The 18,758-nt window shown below is 43.8% G+C and overlaps 1 protein-coding gene across 2 annotated transcripts in view; it reads right to left on the bottom strand.

Annotated features, from left to right (window-relative positions):
• HMCN1 (hemicentin 1) overlaps positions 1 to 18,758 on the bottom strand; it is a 338,886-nt gene that overhangs the window by 124,228 nt on the left and 195,900 nt on the right. For both annotated transcript variants that reach the window (XM_054038112.1, XM_054038111.1), the window contains 9 exons: positions 17,417 to 17,695; positions 12,067 to 12,348; positions 10,893 to 11,001; positions 10,076 to 10,245; positions 9,670 to 9,824; positions 8,649 to 8,772; positions 6,268 to 6,369; positions 3,145 to 3,321; positions 298 to 449 (listed from right to left, as the gene is read on the bottom strand). In XM_054038112.1, the coding sequence (XP_053894087.1) occupies positions 298 to 449; positions 3,145 to 3,321; positions 6,268 to 6,369; positions 8,649 to 8,772; positions 9,670 to 9,824; positions 10,076 to 10,245; positions 10,893 to 11,001; positions 12,067 to 12,348; positions 17,417 to 17,695 (1,550 nt within the window). The remainder of the gene's footprint in view (positions 1 to 297; positions 450 to 3,144; positions 3,322 to 6,267; positions 6,370 to 8,648; positions 8,773 to 9,669; positions 9,825 to 10,075; positions 10,246 to 10,892; positions 11,002 to 12,066; positions 12,349 to 17,416; positions 17,696 to 18,758) is intronic.

Raw genomic sequence — 18,758 nt, 5'->3', positions numbered from 1 at the left:
GCACAGTTTAATTTCCCTTTTCATTCATTCCTTGGGATCTCTGAGAAGTGCCAATTTTAGCTGTATGAACTCTTGACTGAGAGCACCAATTAATTTCATAAAGGTCACAGAGAGCAATCTTCGTATCATGGTTACTACTAGCATAGGCTAGATTGGAACCAGTAACCTTGAGAGGAAAGGCACAACATGCCTCACTAAAAAACCTCTAAAAATCCAGTTCCATTAAAATGAAGTAGTTTTAAGTACCCATGTCAAGATACCAAAAAACCCACAAGTACTAAGGTTTGCATCAGTTACCTGGAGTCCATCAGAAAAGCTGGAAACAGGGCTACCATCTTTCAGCCAAGTCAGAATGGGTGTAGGGATACCTCTGGCTTCACATTCCAACCTCACTAGATTATTAACCACCACTGCCACCATCTCATTCCTGCCAGAAATTGATGGGGGGACTGAAAAACAGAACAAACTTAAAATAGCTATGGAGGAATATAAATCACAACAAAATTAAATGGGCCACTTACTTTTGGAAAGAGTTTTTCTTCCTGCAGCTGCGAGGCAGTACATCATTTGTCATTTGTCCACACTGTGCCAAATCCTGCTCTCTTTACTTACATAAGTAGTCAGATAACTTCAGTGGAACTACTCGTGTGAGTACGGTGAGCAGGATTGGGCCCGTAGCCCAGAGGGCAGCCGTGAAAACCAGAAATTATAACATAAAATCTGAAAATGTTCTCTCAAATGTTTACAATACTGCATTTAGACCTTGTGAAAGATCTTACCAGTGAGTATTAAAGCAAAATTTTTAATCTAAATCTAATGAAGCAAATGCATATGCAATATAGTAAATCAACCTTGTGAAATTGACATGAAAATTTACAGGTCCAGGCGCCTACAAAATCTACCTGCCCATTTTTTACACAATAATGAAAAACATCTTAACTACACATCATAAATTAATTGCTTCAGGTGAGTGGCCGAGTAGAATTTTGCAGGGCTGTATTTAAAGGGACACTTGCTTGAATTTTTAAATAAATTGCTTTGGCCATCCTTGTGTTCCTTTCCTTTTATGTTTGCTTTCCACAGACATTCAAGTGAATGAACTTTTGTATTCTACAAATATTTGTATCATTGCAATTCAAAGTCAAATGAATGAGTATTTGCAGAAAATAAAATTTCGATGTGCATGTGGGAAATGTTTGACTCATCTAGTCAGGAAATTAAAACAGTATCATGTGACATATCTTACCAATTACAACCAAGCAATATAGCTTAAATATTCAGTATCTGTAATAACAATTTAATATTTGCAGAGAACCTTTCATGATTAACATAGAAAGAAGAGAATTTCATGATCTACTCACAGATGTTCTATGTATAGAAAAAGAGGGTATGTTAATCAGATAAATTATTCATGGCAAACTAGTTGCTCAATTGTATTAATGAGTGAACAATTTCTGGTAAACCATGATGCAGACTAATCATTCTGCCTTATAAATAAGCTCTAGTAGAACCAGAAATGCTGGAAGATAAGCAGTTATATACACTTTGCCATAACAAACATCCATTGTTCTTTGATAATTGCAAATGTTTTATAATGGTGAGAAACAACTACAAACATCTTCAGACAATGAAATCATATGAATATACTTTATTTGAATTCAAAAGATTTGGCACCTACAAATAGTTCTATAACTCCCTTCAATGTTAAGATTGGAGTATTGTTTTCTAAACAATGAGAACACAATGATAATTTATGCTGTAGCTACTGTAACCAAAACACTGTTTTTACAACAGAATTTGAATAAAATGAGATATTAATGGGATGAGAAATATGCTCATACACTACAGTGATGGGCATGATACAAGAATCAAGATAAGATAAATATATGTTCATTAAACTCAATATAACTTCTCCTGTGTTCTGCCATGAATCCTTTAGAGTCCATTATCTCCTCATTGTTCATAACTTCCACTTTAAATTGAATGAAATATTGAGAAATAATTTACACATGATGATCATACTTATGTAGGGAAAAAGAATAATATTATGATCTCATGCTTCATAGTGTAAACTGATCACTGGATAAGTCAGAACGGATTCTCTTCCCAGACCCATTAGGTACACACTGAACTGGCTACGTGCATTAGGAACGGTTTCATCTTTCTTTGATACAATCAGTACTGGGTGACATGTTTTGATCTGGAATGGCAAACAAATCCTGTGAGTCTAATCTAGCTGGCTAACCCAAAGGGTATTAAACTGAACTGAAATTCCAGCATCCATAAAAAGAGGCCCATGTGTTTAGGAGTTATTTTTTAATTTTTAGCTTTGAATAGAAATAATGACCTTGGCACCAAACATTTCCTGGGAATTAATGACTGTGTGGGGTTAATTGCCTTTGGCTGTGTTTCGGGCCATCAAATTCTCTGAGATGGTCATTAATCCCAAGGAAAGGCACTGCCCAAGGTCATTATTGGTTAATTAACATTAAAAGGAATTACATACTGTTTGTGCATCTCAGTGTAATAATACAACCTTGACACCATTGTGCCAAATTCTGGCAGCAGATTAGCATGGAAGGCTCCCACTGAAATATGTTGTGTGTGCACAAATTCTGAAGGCAAAATTTGGCTTAGGGCTATGGACTAGCATGCAAGACCCACTGAAATCAGTGAAAAATCTCCAACTGACTGAGGGGTTTTGATCAGGTTTTTAGTGACTATAAAGACTCACAATTTCATTTAATTGTATACAACCCAAATAAAATTTCTTCTAAAACCTCTGAACTATGAATCAGCTTCTGTTTTCTTTCTATAGTATAATTACCTGTTGTAGTGTTCAAAATGATCAACAATAAACAATACCCCATACCTTTTCAAACTGCTGAAGCAGCAATATTTAAGTCTCTGACAGATTTGGCTAAACTGCTCTCTCTTATCAGAATTGACAAACATCTTCAATTGAGTTTTCCCATGTCAATGCTCTAAGGAAAGAAATGTGGCCTTCGTATTCTCCACAATTCCTCTCAGAAAATGATTAGTCATAGGAAGGAGCGTATTAAGTATGTGTAATAAAACTGGAAAAGAGCAGGCAAAATGCACATAGATTTTCCTCAAACTGTTTTTATGACGTGCAACACTTACCATGAACCTGCAGGTTGTAAAAGAGCTCAGCTGTTCCTGCTGTATTGACAGCCACACATTTATAAATGCCAGTGTCAGAGATCTGGGCACTGTCAAGCTCAACGATTTGCCCCCTGTTTAGGAACGTGACACTTGCAGCACTAGTGAGTGGATGACTGTCTTTGTACCATGTGATAGCTGCAATGTGAAATAAGAGAGAGGGAAAAGTTACTGACTGTACCCTTATAACTGGCAGTAACAAAGCTAGCTCTATGCAACAATAGAAAGATACTTTCCAAATTATCTTAAAACTTTCAGTCTTTGTTCAAATGCTGGTTAAGCTTTTCTAAAAGCTAACTAACAATAAATCAATATTCACTATATTTAAACTACAGTAATAATAAAGTTATAACAATAGTAGTGATAACTACTAACTTTTTTGTAAGGTACTGCATAGACCTATGACATTCAGTAACAACAACAACAACAACAACTATAATTTTATATGTATATAGATACTTCCATCCCAAAGCAATTTATCACTTAATAAACTGTTATATTAAGCATGTATATAGGGGCCACTTAATCTACTACTAAACTGAAATACAACTGTTTAAAAATACACTGCAACATGACAACACTTCAAGGCAGAAAATCCCAAATACTACATTAAACTGAAACTCATGTGGAAGCTTATAGAGGCAGAATACAGTAATCCTAACAGGAGTTAGACTAGGGTGGTGGAATTAGAGTGTTTGGGGATTATAACAGACCATAACTGTTGAGGACCTTTACTTTGCATCTCCGTCACAAGATGGCCCTTCCATCAGCTCAGTTCTCATTAACACCTTGCTGGGACACTGGTTCCATGCTTACTCAGATGAAAGTTTTACCTACTGAATCACTTTTTACAATACCTACGTTTTCTATGAAAGTCTCCCATCCAAGAAATGCATTGGCCTGACTCTGATTAACTTGTGAGAACTGCATGCTGATCACAACACAAGGTAGTGTGACTGCACGCAACACCCTATTTTTTTCAGTTATGTCAAACAAGATTTGTTGTTGCTTTTCAAGGCCATATCTTGCCATCATTTAGCACAAAGAATTCTCATGGAACTGAACAGGAGTTTGAGATTAAGAATTATGGTGAGATATGGTAAAGTAGCATTCTAGCACAACAGTGTAGCAATTAACCTTTTTTTGTATTTCAAGGACCTTTGATGCTCCTTCACAATGTTATACAGAGTTGAAAACCCAGCACAGTAATAGGGCTAAATGCTCTGCCTTTTACTCCATGAAGAAGGGAGTGAGATTTGCCTTGGTGCTTCTATTCCCTAATCTAAATAGTGATATACTAGATTATTCATTGGGAGGTTTTTTTGGAGGGTGGTAGGGTTGTTTTTGTTTTGTTGTTAATTTGTTTTAAGTTTTTTGGGGGGCATGCTTAAGTTGATCCAAGTGGAATTTTTGCTCTGCGCTGAAAATTCATCGTGTTAGACAGTTTGTAACACATGGCACTATATCATAAGTAGAAGAGCCGGTAGAATTCTATGAATTTAATCATTTTAAAAAACGAATCATCATTAGGTTTGAAAAAACAGTGCTGAGGAAAAAAGAGTCCATGCCAAGTGGGCGCAGGGCAGGCTCCAAGCACCAGTGTAGCAAGCAGGTGCCTGGGGCGGCCAATGAATAGGGGGGCGGCACGTCTGGCCGTTCGGCGGCAATTCGGCAGCGGGGCCGTCACTCCCTCTCGGGAGTGACGCCGAATTGCTGCCGTAGAATGAAGCCAATCACGGCTTTTTTTTTCTTTTTTTCCCCCTGCTTGGGGTGGCAAAAACGCTAGATCCAGCCCTGAGTGGGCAAACAATCCTACCCTTTGGAACTGTTGATATCTTACATCTAACTTTCTACAGATGTAAATGACTACACAAGGATGACAGGCGCTGGAAAAATCAGATCCAAAAGGTACAAAGTTCAGTTTGGATGCTCATTTGAACTTTAGTCAAAGCTTTTTTCTAGAAACTGGACTATAAACTAAATAAAAATAAGCCCTCTTGCAGAATTTCAGTATTTCCTGAGTTTAACTGGGCAGCAAATGCTACAAGAACAACCTCTCTCACATTATTATAGTTCTTTCACTTCCTGACACAAGCAGGAAGTTCTCAGAAATACAGATTACAGAAAGGAAAAAAATGCACACTTCTCAAACCTTAAAAGAGGTTCAAAGTGGGAAAGGATCCAAACCAAAATCCTGGATCTAAAAACATTCAAACAATGGAGTGTTTGAAATCCAGCTTCTTGAGCTTGTCTTTCAGGTTTGTTTCAGCTCAAGTTTTAGGTAAAGATTATTTTATATGAAGGGATCCATCTGTCCTAATTATGAGCTAAATATTGAGGTCCTTACTCAGGCAAATTCCCATTGGAGTCAATGAGTGTTTGACTAAGAAAAATAACGAGGAAGGATTTAGCACTATAAGAATAAATGTGAATTAAATTATGACTACATATATAAGGCCAAATTTTCAAAGGCTGGCATTGAAGGTGCAGTTCCAAAAACATGTGTATAACCTACCACCATCTCAGCAGGCCAATAAGGAAACAAACTTTGAGGTTTTCCGTGTACACTAGGCCCAGATGCAAAGTCCACTGAAGGGTATGGAAAGACCCAGTGGATTACAGTGGGTTTTTGGATGGGGTCCTCAGTGTTGGCCCATTTTTGCATTACACTGGGTTTTGTAAATTTGACCCACACTATGCAGTATTAACCTGATAAGATTAGATGAGTGGATTTGTTTTTGTCTATTTTTTCACAAAAGCAGGTAGTATACAATAACATCTGCTAACATTGTTACTGACTGTGGACATGGCCGGTGGTATAGTTATGAGAGGACAATTTATCCATGTTTCTCACTCATTTGAATGGGAAACAGTGGGGATCACTGAATCCCAAGTACTTTAATTTTAAATTTCATCTACTGTACATCACTCAAATTTATTAGAGCTTCCCATTAGATATTCATTGTACTATTGATTTCACAAGTTTAAATACTAGAGATTTATGTTCACATTAAGAATCTCAATTACCATCAGAAGCCTTTAAAAATGGATAACCTGTTAACAGACTCATTTTAACATACATACTTGGCAAAGGATTCCCAGATGCTTTGCACTCAAGGTGGATTGGGTTATTCACCACCACTGTTTCATTTAACATCTTCCCTGCATGCTCCAGACTGGGTGGTTCTGAAAAAGGACAGAAAAATTATGGTTTAATTCGTTTAGCCACACAGTGGCAGAACATCTCTGCACAAAGCACTCTGTATACTGAAATACCGTGCTTATTTACTGCTGAATGTCTGGGGAATATCCCACACCACCTTTTCGTAGGCCCTCCACAGATGAGCTCCCATCTGCAGTTGGACCATTCTCTAGTTATACAGGCTCTTCAGCATTAACAGAAATAAAAGCTTCTTTTGCCAATAAAGTAGGTGGATTTGACTCAAGATACACACAGCTTGAGTGGGGTAGGAAGGGGTCAATTTTGTAAAGTCACTTTTCTAACATGTCAAGCTTTTTAATCTCGGGTTACCATATTTTGTGCCTCCAAATGGAGGACACTCCACGGGGCCCCGCCCCCGCCCCCAGCCCCGCCCATGCCCCAACTCCGCCCCCTCCCCAAAGTCTCCGCCCCCTCCCCTGCTTCCCGCGAACATTTAATTCGCGGGAAGCCTGAAGCAGGTAAGGGGGGGTGTGGGGGGAGGAGGTGCGGCCCAGGCTGGCCCCCCCGGCAGCTCCAGCCTGGTCGCCCAGCACTACCGGCCCCCAGCGGCCCGGCGCCCCCCCCCGGTGGCCCGGCCCCCCGACCGGCTCCCGGCCCGGCCCCGCGGCCCAGCGCACCCCCCCGGCCCCGCGGCCCAGCGCACCCCCCCGGCTCCCGACCCCGCGCAGCCCCCGGCCCTGCGCAGCCCCCGGCCCCGCAGCCCAGCGCACCCCCTGGCCCCGCGCAGCCCCCGGCCCCGCGGCCCAGCGCACCCCCCAGCCCCGCGCAGCCCCCGGCCCCGCGGCCCCACGCACCCCCCCGGCCCCGCGCAGCCCCCGGCCCCGCGGCCCCGCGGCCCAGCGCACCCCCCGGCCCCGCGGCCCAGCACACCCCCCGGCCCCGCGACCCCGGCCCGGCACTGCGCCCCTGGACCCCGGCCCGGCACAGCGCGCCCGGCCCGGCTCCCGGCCCGGCACCATGCCCCCGGCCCTGCGACCCCGGCCCGGCCCCGCACCGGCCCCGGTCAAAGAGGCCCCGGCCGAGCCTTCCTCCCTCCCGATTTTCCCGGACATGCCCGGCTTTTGGGGATTTCCCCCCGGACGGGGATTTGAGCCCCCAAAAGCCGGACATGTCCGGGAAAATCCGGACATATGGTAACCCTATTTAATCATACTCTGTTTACATTTAAAATGGCTGTATCGAACTGAATGCTGCAGAGAGCTTTAATAAGGCAAGGCACTTTACTTTACCTAGCCCACGTATGTTCTAGATTAAAAGGTGGCAGACACACAAGGCAGTGACACACACAGCACTGCTGACAGGAAGAGTAGAGGGAAAAAGACAAACTAGTGTGAGTCAGTCTCAGGACAAAAGCAGCTGGATAGATCAAATATGGCTTTAGGAATACAGGAGAAGCAAGGTTCCTCTTTTCCATCCTGATGAAGGTAGGTGCTGCAATCTCCCATTTAATTTAACATTGTTGTGTTAACTTGCATATTCACAAATCAAACAGATACAATAGAAATCACAGAAAAACCACCACATCGCCACAAAGGGGTTCCAATCCAACTCCCATTGAAGTCACTAGAAAGAAACCACATGACTCTAGTGGAAGTTGGCTCCAGGCCTGGCCAGGAGTTTTGAAGCTCTGAGGTTCATATATTTAAAGCATGGTCAAACATTTATCAAACTTACATGCAAATAACTCCTGAACTTTCCTTACTCCCTTCTGTATTGGTTCATCTGGAAATTAAAAATCCTTTCCAGAAGTTTGAAAGAATAAAGGATCCTAACATATGAGAGAAAATGTTTCTGCAGAAGCTTGCAAAGAATGCTTGTTCTCACAAGATTTGGGTCCAATCAGTAATGCCGATAGTGGTGCCTTGTTTCTGGGTCAAGAACACAGTTTACCTCCTAATGTCTTGGAAGCTTCTCTCAACTCAGCTGTAGTGTGTAAAAGAGGATGACACACTGAGTTTACTGGAGAGAGGTGCTCGTTCCTGTGACATTTGGTATCAGATGATGCAAAGGCCCTGTTTCCCCCCTGAACTTCTTGGAGAGACAGTAATGAGTTCAGACAAAAGCGGAGTGACCAGAAAAGGAGGAAAATGGAGTGACACATCTCTGCAGATAATACAAGTGTGGGAAGCTAACACAGCCTTCCTGAATGTGCTCAAAATAGAAGAAGTGAATGGACAGTTAGAAGCTAAAAAGTGGCAATTTTAAGGCAGCTTTTTTTAATGAGAGGCTGAAACATCATTACCGTGCACATGAAGCCGAATGTGCTGCTGGGCTTCTCCTGCAGCATTTGTTGCCACGCAGGTGTATCTACCAGCATCTTCCAGGAGGGCCTTGGCAATTTGCAGAATGCGGCCTGAAGACTCCAGCTGCCCCAAAACAGAAAGCAGAGAATAGATTTGCACTATGACTCCAGACATAGCCACTGAGATGAATGATAAGATACACATTTACACTATATACAACGTCTCATCTTCTTTTCAGACTGGGGCTTACATTCACACAGGAGGCCTAGTCTTGAAGGTTAGAGAGCCCCTGAGCCACAAGGCTGTGATGGCTCCTTAGCTGGTTCAGCTGTGAAGAGAAGAGATCTGGATGGCAAAGGACAGGCAAACACTGTGAAGCAGTGGCTGCAGGCAGAGAGGGCTGCTACTGCATGGGACTGCTGGCAGGATGCCAGAAGCCATTCCAGTCTAGCATAGATCAAAGCAGCTTCAAGCCCCATTGCTGGAGAGCACTGAGGTGCCAAGGAGTTACGAGCTGAGGCATGGATTTGCACCAGATCAAGCCTCTGGGAGAGCCACACAAACCTCTCCAATGTGAAGGGCTGTCTCCCAACACTCAGAATCCCACAGTCCAAGGAGAGTAGAAGATTTAGGTGCCAAATTGACACCGAGGTGGTGCTCAGAGAGAAATTTACATCATCCTGCTTCCCAGTCAGCAAATGAGTAGTGCTACACCCAATAGCTATCCCAATTCTGGAGAATTAAGTATAGCTGAGAGGTGTGGACACTGTATCTACAAACTAGACTTCCAGCAAACACAGCATATGGATTTCTAAATGGATTCACAAAACGGAACACTGCAAGTCAAATCCCAAATTCCTTACTCAGACAAAACTCCCATCGACTTCCAGGTGGATCTTTAGCATTTCCATAGCATCGCGTGAGAAATAAAAAAGGAGAGGAAAACTAATGGGGGTGTGTGTTAGCACTTTAGTGTAACTATCTTTCAAATTTTGGATGCCACAAAAGCATTGTGCTTACTCGAATATTTCCTCTGGCTGTGTTTACTGGCTGGCCATCTTTTAACCACGTAATGGAAGGACTGGGTATACCGTTGGCTACGCATTGCAATGTCATGGGTTTGTATACCGCCACAGCTCTCTCAGAAGGGCCAGTGGATTTGATTGTTGGAGGAACTGCAAGACACAAAACAAACAAAGATAAATCACTATTTGAAAGTATTAATGTGCAACCTACAGAATCTCTCAAATGCAAATGGCTTTGATTATTACAATTCTACTCACTGTTGTCACCAATTTATCGCAACATTTCTACAAATTTTACAGTTCTGTATAAAAGTACAAATACCTTCTTGCTAATGAAGGTATGCAACATCCTTTTAATATAAAGTCAGTCTGCTGCTTTTTTCCTCCCTTGTGTAACATACCATGCACAGTAATATCCAATTCCCTTTCATGGTCTCCTGCCTTGTTTGTTGCCACACACTTATAGCGACCTGTGTCCGACACTTGAGCCCGGGAGATGAGAAGTTTGCGTCCATTTAATAAGAACTTATATCCATCTCCCTCTTCAACTGGCTGGCCATCTTTCAACCACCTAGCGTGAAGAAAGCAAAATCTTAAGACACTTATTTTTTTTAAAGTGGGTGACAGTCCAGAGACATGTTTCTGTTAACTAGAAATAGGAAGCTACCGTACAACTAGAGGTATTTTTCAAGGAAGCCTGGAAATATTACATAGATTTCTGCTTCTTTGGGGCTCCCAGAGATAAGTAAGGGCTTGAAGCGAGCTACCAGGAAATGGGAAGCAGACACCAGAGAAGGAAAAAGGAAGGAGGCAGGCACTGGGGGAGGCTGCAGAAAGGACAGCTGCCACCAAAGGAGAGGGAAGGGGACTGAAGTGAAAGATTCCATGCAAGAGGGACCATAGTTACCAGAGGAGAGGGAAAGGAGACATCAGTAGAGGAAGGGTCATTAGTAGCGTTCTGCCACTTCTTTTTAATCCAGAGTGGTCTCTGAAATATTTACTTTGGTATAACCAACAAGGCTACTTTAAAAAACAAAAGAGGGGGGCAAAATTCTGACCTGACTGAAGTCAGAGTTTTGCCATTGGCTTCAACGAGGCCAGGATTTCACCCACTGTATTTTAGTCTATGATCAAATGGTATGGTCAGTGCATAACAATTACTTCCAAGCCCATCTAAGCAAGTGGTGGAATTTATAACTGACATACCAACCCCCTTACATGATAGTTGGTGGAGGGGTTCCTGTTGCTGGACAGTCCAGCTCCAGAGGGCTATGAAGGATCACAATGTAGTCTGACGGTTCCTCTCCCCCTTCCACAAGTGGTGGGACTGTAAAGTGATAAAAAACGTACCAGAATAAACATTTAAATATCAGAAAAAGTGTCAAAAACAACCACATATTGTAAAACATATATCTTAGCACCCACCGCATACTGGAACAGGGTATTAAATTGGGTTCAATGTACAGAGTTGTGCCCTTGCAATGAAGGGCACCAAACAGATGGTGTCCTCTGTCCTATCGTTTTTATTGCTCTTGTGTGGCACTTAATTTATCTAGGGCCAGATTCCCCCTACTCCCTCTATGCATGGAGAAAGGAAACTAAGAGCCTTCCCCACCCTCCTTTCAAATGGCCCATCTGATCCTTTGGGGATCATGGCACTCCAAGGGAGTGGGAAGATGGGCGGAAGGCAGGGCCTTCTGTCCCCACCTCATTCACAGACCAGCAAAGTCATTCAGGGGACAGTAAGCTGGGCATACTGCATCTGCAAGCCTGTGGCCCCCAATGCTCCCCTGTGGTGGTGGTGTCTCAATGCACATCTGTGCCTACAAGGCATAATCAAGACCTTAAAGAATAGTAGCACCTACAATACAAGGAGCCTTACTATGCTGGAAGTTGCTATTTCATGACTAGCATTTGCATGACTCATATATAGAGATGGGCCAACGAGGCAGTGTTCAGATCTAGATTGGAGTGAAGGTTTCAATGGAAAGAGAGAAACATTTTTCAAAGGAAAGTTTAGGATTTGCATAATGTAGCCAAAAATGTACAGGCAGCCTAAAAATCGAAGAACCCCTTGATATTATTTTATTTATTTATTTATTTTGCCGCTGTGATTTTTCTCCTGTCCCTGATCTTAAGGCCCATTTGGAAGACATCTGTGTGTCCTTCCAAGTGATGTTTACAATCTCCCTCATGAAAACTGTCCCAGAAGTAGTCTGAAAGCAGCCGTCCACAGGCCTGTCAAACTTGGCGGAGAAAACGTGGAATGGCTGGGCTTAATTAAATGTGACGTTTGACCCACTGAACTGCAGTTTTGTGACACCAGCAAAAATAAGTACAGGTTTAATTCTGATGCAAGTTCTGTAAAGAAATTGTTCTGCTGCTCACGCACCTAAGATTTCAACATCATATTTGATTTCTTTTTCTCCTGCTATGCTGGTGGCCACACATATGTACTGGCCATGATCGGCCTCTCCAGCATTCAAGATCTCCAGTTTCTTCCCACCAGACACAATGTGGAGGTTATCACTTGCTTTCACAGGCACGCCATCTTTTAACCAGGTAAGGAGAGGAGGGGGGTTGCCAGCAGCTTTACACTCCAATGTCAGTGAATTTCCAGCAATCACCTGCTTGTTCTGGACTGTGTCAGAGCCACCCTCAATAACCGGAGGAACTAGAGAAGAGGAAAATATATATATATTGCAAGTGATTAACTTTGCAGCCAGAAAATGTATTAACAGCAAATGGGTCCGTTCCTCCCAACCCCCTCTGGCTCTACCTAATTTTATATTATGTATTATTTTATGTGAGACATCTTTTGTCAGAAGAGGTTAAGACAAAGTACTTATAAAGAACAGTTAACAATTTAATAGACAGATGCCCTAGCTGATTGCTCACCACTTTATTAAAAGAGATGATGAGGCTCTGAGATGGAAGAATAGAGACTAAGAGTCTTAAGTCAGGTGTGACACTGGCAGACCAGATGCCAGCTCATGCCAAGGCCCCAGGCCTCACTGAACACTAACAAATACATAGCTGGCAACCAGTCTGGCAAACCTGTGTGTTTGTATAGTTAAAACAGTTATAAGAATGTGTTTCGACTTTATGGAATGCTTGTAAGATGCTGCATGTATGAACCCTACTTATAATATTTGTATCCAGTGTGATAAGGTAATGTCTAAACGTTTGCTCTGTTAGTATAAAAATGTTTGCTAAGGGTATGTCTACACTGGCAGAGTTACATCGCCAGCAGTTACAGTGCCACTCAGAGACTGCTGAAGGGAAACCGCTGTTGTGTGTTCACACTGTCAGCTGCCTGCACAATAGCATGTTCACACTTGTGGCACTTGCAGTGGTATTTGGAGCGGTGCACTCTGGGCAGCTGTCCCACAGAGCATCTCTTCCTCTTCTGCCACTAAGAGTTGTGGGAAGGCAGAAGGCATTGAGGGGCATCCTGGGTCCTGTCCCACCTAGCCACCAAGTACATTAATCGGAAGGGGTATTTCTCTATGGTTCTCCAGACACTTCTGCATCACCGTGGGCATTTCATGGACATTAATGCAGGCTTATTCGGAAAGATGCATGACGCATGCATTTTTTGGAACACTGGCCTATTCAAGAAGCTGCAGGGACTTTCTTCCAGGACCAGAAGATCACCCTAGGGGAAGTCGAAATGCCCACTGTGATCCTGGGAGACCCTGCCTACCCCTTAATGCCGTGGCTTAGGAAGCCATACATGGGGAATCGTGACAGCAGCAAGGAGTGGTTCAACAACAGGCTGAGCAAGTGCAGAATGACTGTTGAATGTGCTTTTGGCCGTTTAAAAGCCCGCTGGACCTGGCCGATGACAATATTCCTATGCTTATAGCCGCATGCTGTACACTCCATAATATTTGTGAAGGGAAGGGTGAAAGCTTCACTCAGGGCTGGACTGGTGAGGTTCAGTGCCTGGAAGCTGAATTTGAACAGCCAGAGAGCATGGCTATTAGAGGGGTGCAACGTGGGGCCATAAGGATCAAGGATGCCTTGAGGCAGCAATTTGAAGCTGAAAGCCACTAACATTTGTTGCTATGCTCAGAAGTGCAGTGCTTGTAATGCTAGGAGGTGATTGTGATTGTTGCAGACGAGGCACTGTGAAGAGTTAAGAAAATTGCCTGTTGCTTTGCAGGGCTCTGTTTGCTTTCAATTAATGGAATAAAGATTGCTTTCAAACCAAAACAATTATTTTATTAAAAAACAACAACCCAAGGAGAGAGAGAAACAAAAATACACATCAGCAGTATGAGGAATGAGGGAAGGGAGAGTTCCAGGAGGAGGTGGGGTCCCGGAACGGTTAAAGATTTGTGTATGTCCAGGTATCATATGCAACCTTCTCCTTTGGAGTACAGTGCAGCGGTTACTGTACTTCAGCAGGGCCAAACTGCAGAGGGACAGGTGTTGAGTGCAGCGGGTACTGGGAGTCCGCGGTGCGGGACTGTGACAGGGCACAAGTGGAATGCAGCGGGTACAGAATGTTGATAAGAATGTGTTGGCCGTGTCTGGGAGGGTGCGGGGGGGGGGAGGGGGGGCTCATGGGAAAGAGTTTTGCAACAGCGGCTGCAGGGGAAGTCGGGCATGGAGATGCTCTGTTTGCAGTGCTAGTAGCGCCTGGAGTGTGTCCGCTTGGCGCTCCATAATACTGAAGAGCCGTTCCATGGCTTTGTTTTGGCATGCCATGTTCTCCTTTTGGTCCCTCTTCTCGCTGTCCCTTCAATTCTTGTTTTTCAGCGGAGTAGTACATCATGACATCACGCAGCAAGTCCTCTTTAGTTCTTCGTGGCCCCTTTCTAATTCTGCGCAGCCATTCAGCTGGAGATAAAGAGGGAGGCTGGGCTCCCAAGGTCATATCTGTGAAGCCAAAATGCAACATTTTACAGTAGCAGTATTGTTTGCAACACACAGACCACTGATTCAGTGATTTGAAACACAGCCACTATTCATATACCTGTCACTAACTGGCTGACCCCAGGCAAGCACACATGAGCCACAAGGCCCTCAAAATGGTGAGTAACCACAGGGGCAAGGAAATCAGTGTTCCCAGACCGTACTGTACACTGAGCACATGGATCTTGGGGGAATCTTGGGGTGGGTCCTTATAATCATTACTGTCCCCACATTTTCCACAGGCTGTGTTCATTATGGAAGATATCTCACTGCTGAGGGTGAGCAGGAATCAAGGAAGGGTCTTTGCCGAGACAGCAGGTTTCACCCTGGCCCTTATGTGGCTCGCCAGTGTCCAGTAACAGACCTCCCCCTGAGTGATGGCAGAGTGGCGCGGGAAAGTTACCGTTAATGGGGCAAGAAACAAAGCAGCTCTGCCAAAGTACCTGCGACAGCGGATTACCCAGTATCTCCATGAGAGTTTCGTGGGGATCTCTGAGACAAATTCCCATGAAGTGAGGGAGTCAAACAACACCCTGCTGTTCCACTGCTCAGACTAGGCATGTGGTAGTACACATCATAAAGACACAAGCCTGCTTTCTGCAACCCTCTTGTCCCCAACAACTTGCTTCAGCGATTCCCAGAATCAAAGTCACTTACCAGGGGCCTCCTTTCCTGTTTGCGCTTTGCCAACATCCGACAGCTGTGGCTGGCTAGCCTCCTCTGGGGTAGAGAAGAGCTCCTGGCTGCATGCATCTATGACCTCTGAGTCATCCTCTGCCTCTGGGTCCCACTCCCCCTCCACATCATCGTCCAAGATTTCCTCTTCCTGGCTCAGTCCACTCTCAACTAGCATGCGAACCACCGAAGTATTCACAGTGGCCTTCACAGTAGAGGTGGGGTCACCACCAAGTATTGCGTCCAGATCTTTGTAGAACCGGTAGCTTGTGGGCGCAGCATTGGAGCAGCGGTTTGCCTCTTGCGCCTTGTGGTAGGTGTTCCGCAGCTCCTTCACTTTGACCCTGCACTGCAGTGTGTCCTGGTCATGGCCCCTTTCTGTCATGCTTCATGAAATCTGTCCATAGGTATCATAATTCCTACAGCTGGAGTGTAGCTGGAACTGGATAGCCTCCTCTCCCCAAATGCTGATGAGGTCCAATAGCTCGGCATTGCTCCAAGCGGGGGATCGCCTGGTGCGTGGAGCAAATATGGTCACCTAGAAAGATGAGCTGAGACCACTGCACGCGTCCCTGAGCAAACAGGAAGGGGACTTTCAAAATTCCCAAGGAATTTAAGGAGTGGGACTCTCGGTTGGTCCCCTGAGGGCAAGGTAGTTGAGTTCAAACAGATGACCAGAGAGGTGAGAACAGGCATGTGGAACACCTCCTGGAGGCCAATTGCAGTGCTGTAATCGACCCGGGTGTTTACACTGGCACTGCAGCACTATAGCCTCAGCGCAGAAAGTTGTATGCCTCTTGTCGGGGTGTTTTTTTTTTACAGCGTTGCAACTGCGCAGTTTCTGCGCCCTACATGGCTTGGCAGTGTGCACACCTCAAGAGTTACACCGCAGAAAGCTGCTTTACTGCACAGAAGCTTGCCAGTGTAGAGAAGACCTAAGACTGTAAATCCCATGCAGTCAGGAGAGAAGCATTATCAAGTGTGAAATACCAGTTAACACCTCTTGTAGTGATCTCTTTCCCAACAAAAGAAGGTCTACAGACATCAGACAAACCATTGTGGATGAAAGACCTGTTGATTGCTTTCCCCACAACCCTGAAGAGGGTACATGCCCAACCCCTTGTCCCATCAAAGCTGGAATGTAGAGGGAAGGGAATAAAAATGTCTGATAAGGAGAATTCATTATTACTATGCTGTCTGAACTCTGAGGGGCAAGGATGTCTAAGTATATGCAAGAAGTCCTCAATTGTTTTGCCTGGGTTAGCCCGAAAAGATATACCGAGTTTGCTTACTATAGAAATTTCTATTACCTTTTGAAACCTGACTGTACCTTATCTGTGTGTGCTTTAATCTTGTAAATAACTCTCATTTCTTTTTCCTAGTTAATAACTCTTTAGCTAGTTCGTTACAGATTGGCTACAAGCATGGACTTCGGTTTGAGATCTGAGTACAGTTGACCTGGGGGTAAATGGCTGGTCCTTTGGGACTGGGAGTAACTTGAATATTATTGTGATTTTTGGTGTAAAGCAACTATCTACCAGAAAGTCCAGTTTGCCCGGGTGGCAAGATAGACTGGAATGCCCAAGGCGACTGTCAGTGACTCATTAGTAAGACTATAAAAGTGTTTTTTTAAGAGTTCACACTTGTTACTGGATTGGTGAAATTTAATTACAGAGAATACAAACAGTTTGGGGGTTTTGCCCTGCTTCTTGACAGTCTGCCCGGAGGTCGGCATTCATGGTAATGAGCCATCCCAGATGTGACATTCAGGAAACTTAAGATGACAGGAGGGGGGAATGGGGTGGGGAGAGAAAGAAGGGATTTGTGGGGGGAAAGTAGTTTTAATGTTTCCTACTTATAAAAGGTACCAACTGACAGCTCTGAAGACAGAAGCCCTCTTCATAGCTGCATAGATGATATTAGATATAGCGCAGGCTGTGACAGTGCAAGCTTTCCCATGCTGCCTTGCTAATGTGTGCCGAACCTTAGCTTCAGCAACCAACTCTGAGTGACAGGATACTTCAGTCCTTCGGGAAGCACTAAACAACCTAGCTCTATGAGAGCGCAGCTAGAGTGTTGAATAAGCATGTTTTATAAGCCAGAACAAATGGTGAACAAGCATGTTAAATACACTCTCTCTTTACCATAGACATCCACTTGATATATTTTTTCCGCAGTGCCAGCAATGTTGATCACCAGGCAGGTATACTTAGCAGAATCCGAGACTTGAGCCCGAGGAATCTGAAGGAACTGCCCCCTGTCCACATAAAGAGCTTGTGGACTTGAAATAATCGGGTGTCCATCTTTATACCATGTAATGGTAGGGGCTGGGATTCCCCTGGTTTCACATTCCAGCTTTATTAAGCTGCTGAGCAGTGTGGATATCTCAGTAGTAATATTTCCTCCTTTAATAGTAGGTGGGACTATGTAAAAAGATAAAACAACAGCATTAAAACCTTATTGCTAGAGTCCGCATTACAGCAAATTTGTGCCGCTATAAATGGGTTAAACATTACAGTGTCGGAAGATTTAAAGAACTTTTGGGCTGATAAGACCTCCAGCATCCCCAACACATTCACCAATGCAGTTATCCACTTTCAGCACAAACATCTGTGGCACACTAAGAGCTCGGCGCATGTAAGATGAATGGAATCTAATAAGAAAGGGCCACACCATACCTTTAAGGCACAGCCCATTCTGTCTTCTGCAGCTCCCCAATATGTCCGTTGAGCAAGGCCCTTGCTATACTTCTTCCAGGATGCACTTACTCCCCCCCCATAGGACATGGCTCTGTTTTTACCCCATCTTTCGCAGGTAAGTCTAGAGCAGTCCCTCCACTGCTCAGTCAGCTAGTGCAACTACTGAAACCAGTGACCTGTTGTTCAGAAGGGCTGAGTATTCAAGACCCCCTATTGACTTCAATGGGAAATGCTGGGTACTCAGCACTTCAGAAAATAAAGTCACTTACTTATAAGCCTAAACAGGCACTTAGGAGCCTTGATTTAAACTCCTATTTTTTAAAATCTTGACCCAGAGTCACTTTTATCACTCATTAGTCAATGGTACTTATATTTTTCTAGCAAACAAGCTTTTCATGTAAAATTATCCAACATAAAGAGTTCACAAATCTCTGAAAAGGGCAATAAAAACACATTGCAATTGGCAAAACCTAAATTAACTGCTTTACTGCTCTTGAAAGTACCAGATTCATCTGGCAGACACATACCTCCTCTGCTGCCAAACATACATGGTACACCCTAACATACACTGATTTCCATTGAATGTTCATCTAAAAGGGCAGCACAGAAAAATCAAGTAGAGTAGGGAAGGGGGTTAAACCAATGAGCTGGGTGTTTTAGGTTACCAAATTATGCCACAGCTTTATCCTGGTTAAATAATTTACATATAAAATAAAGCTATAAAATATGCTAAAACCTACTTAAATGAAATATAAAAATGTTTCAGCAAGTGATTTCACATACAGAA

The sequence above is a fragment of the Malaclemys terrapin genome, chromosome 8 (assembly GCF_027887155.1).
Source record: "Malaclemys terrapin pileata isolate rMalTer1 chromosome 8, rMalTer1.hap1, whole genome shotgun sequence".
Classification (NCBI taxonomy): domain Eukaryota; kingdom Metazoa; phylum Chordata; order Testudines; family Emydidae; genus Malaclemys; species Malaclemys terrapin.
Note: the sequence above shows the minus strand (reverse complement) of the source record. Positions and strands in the feature narration are given on the sequence as shown.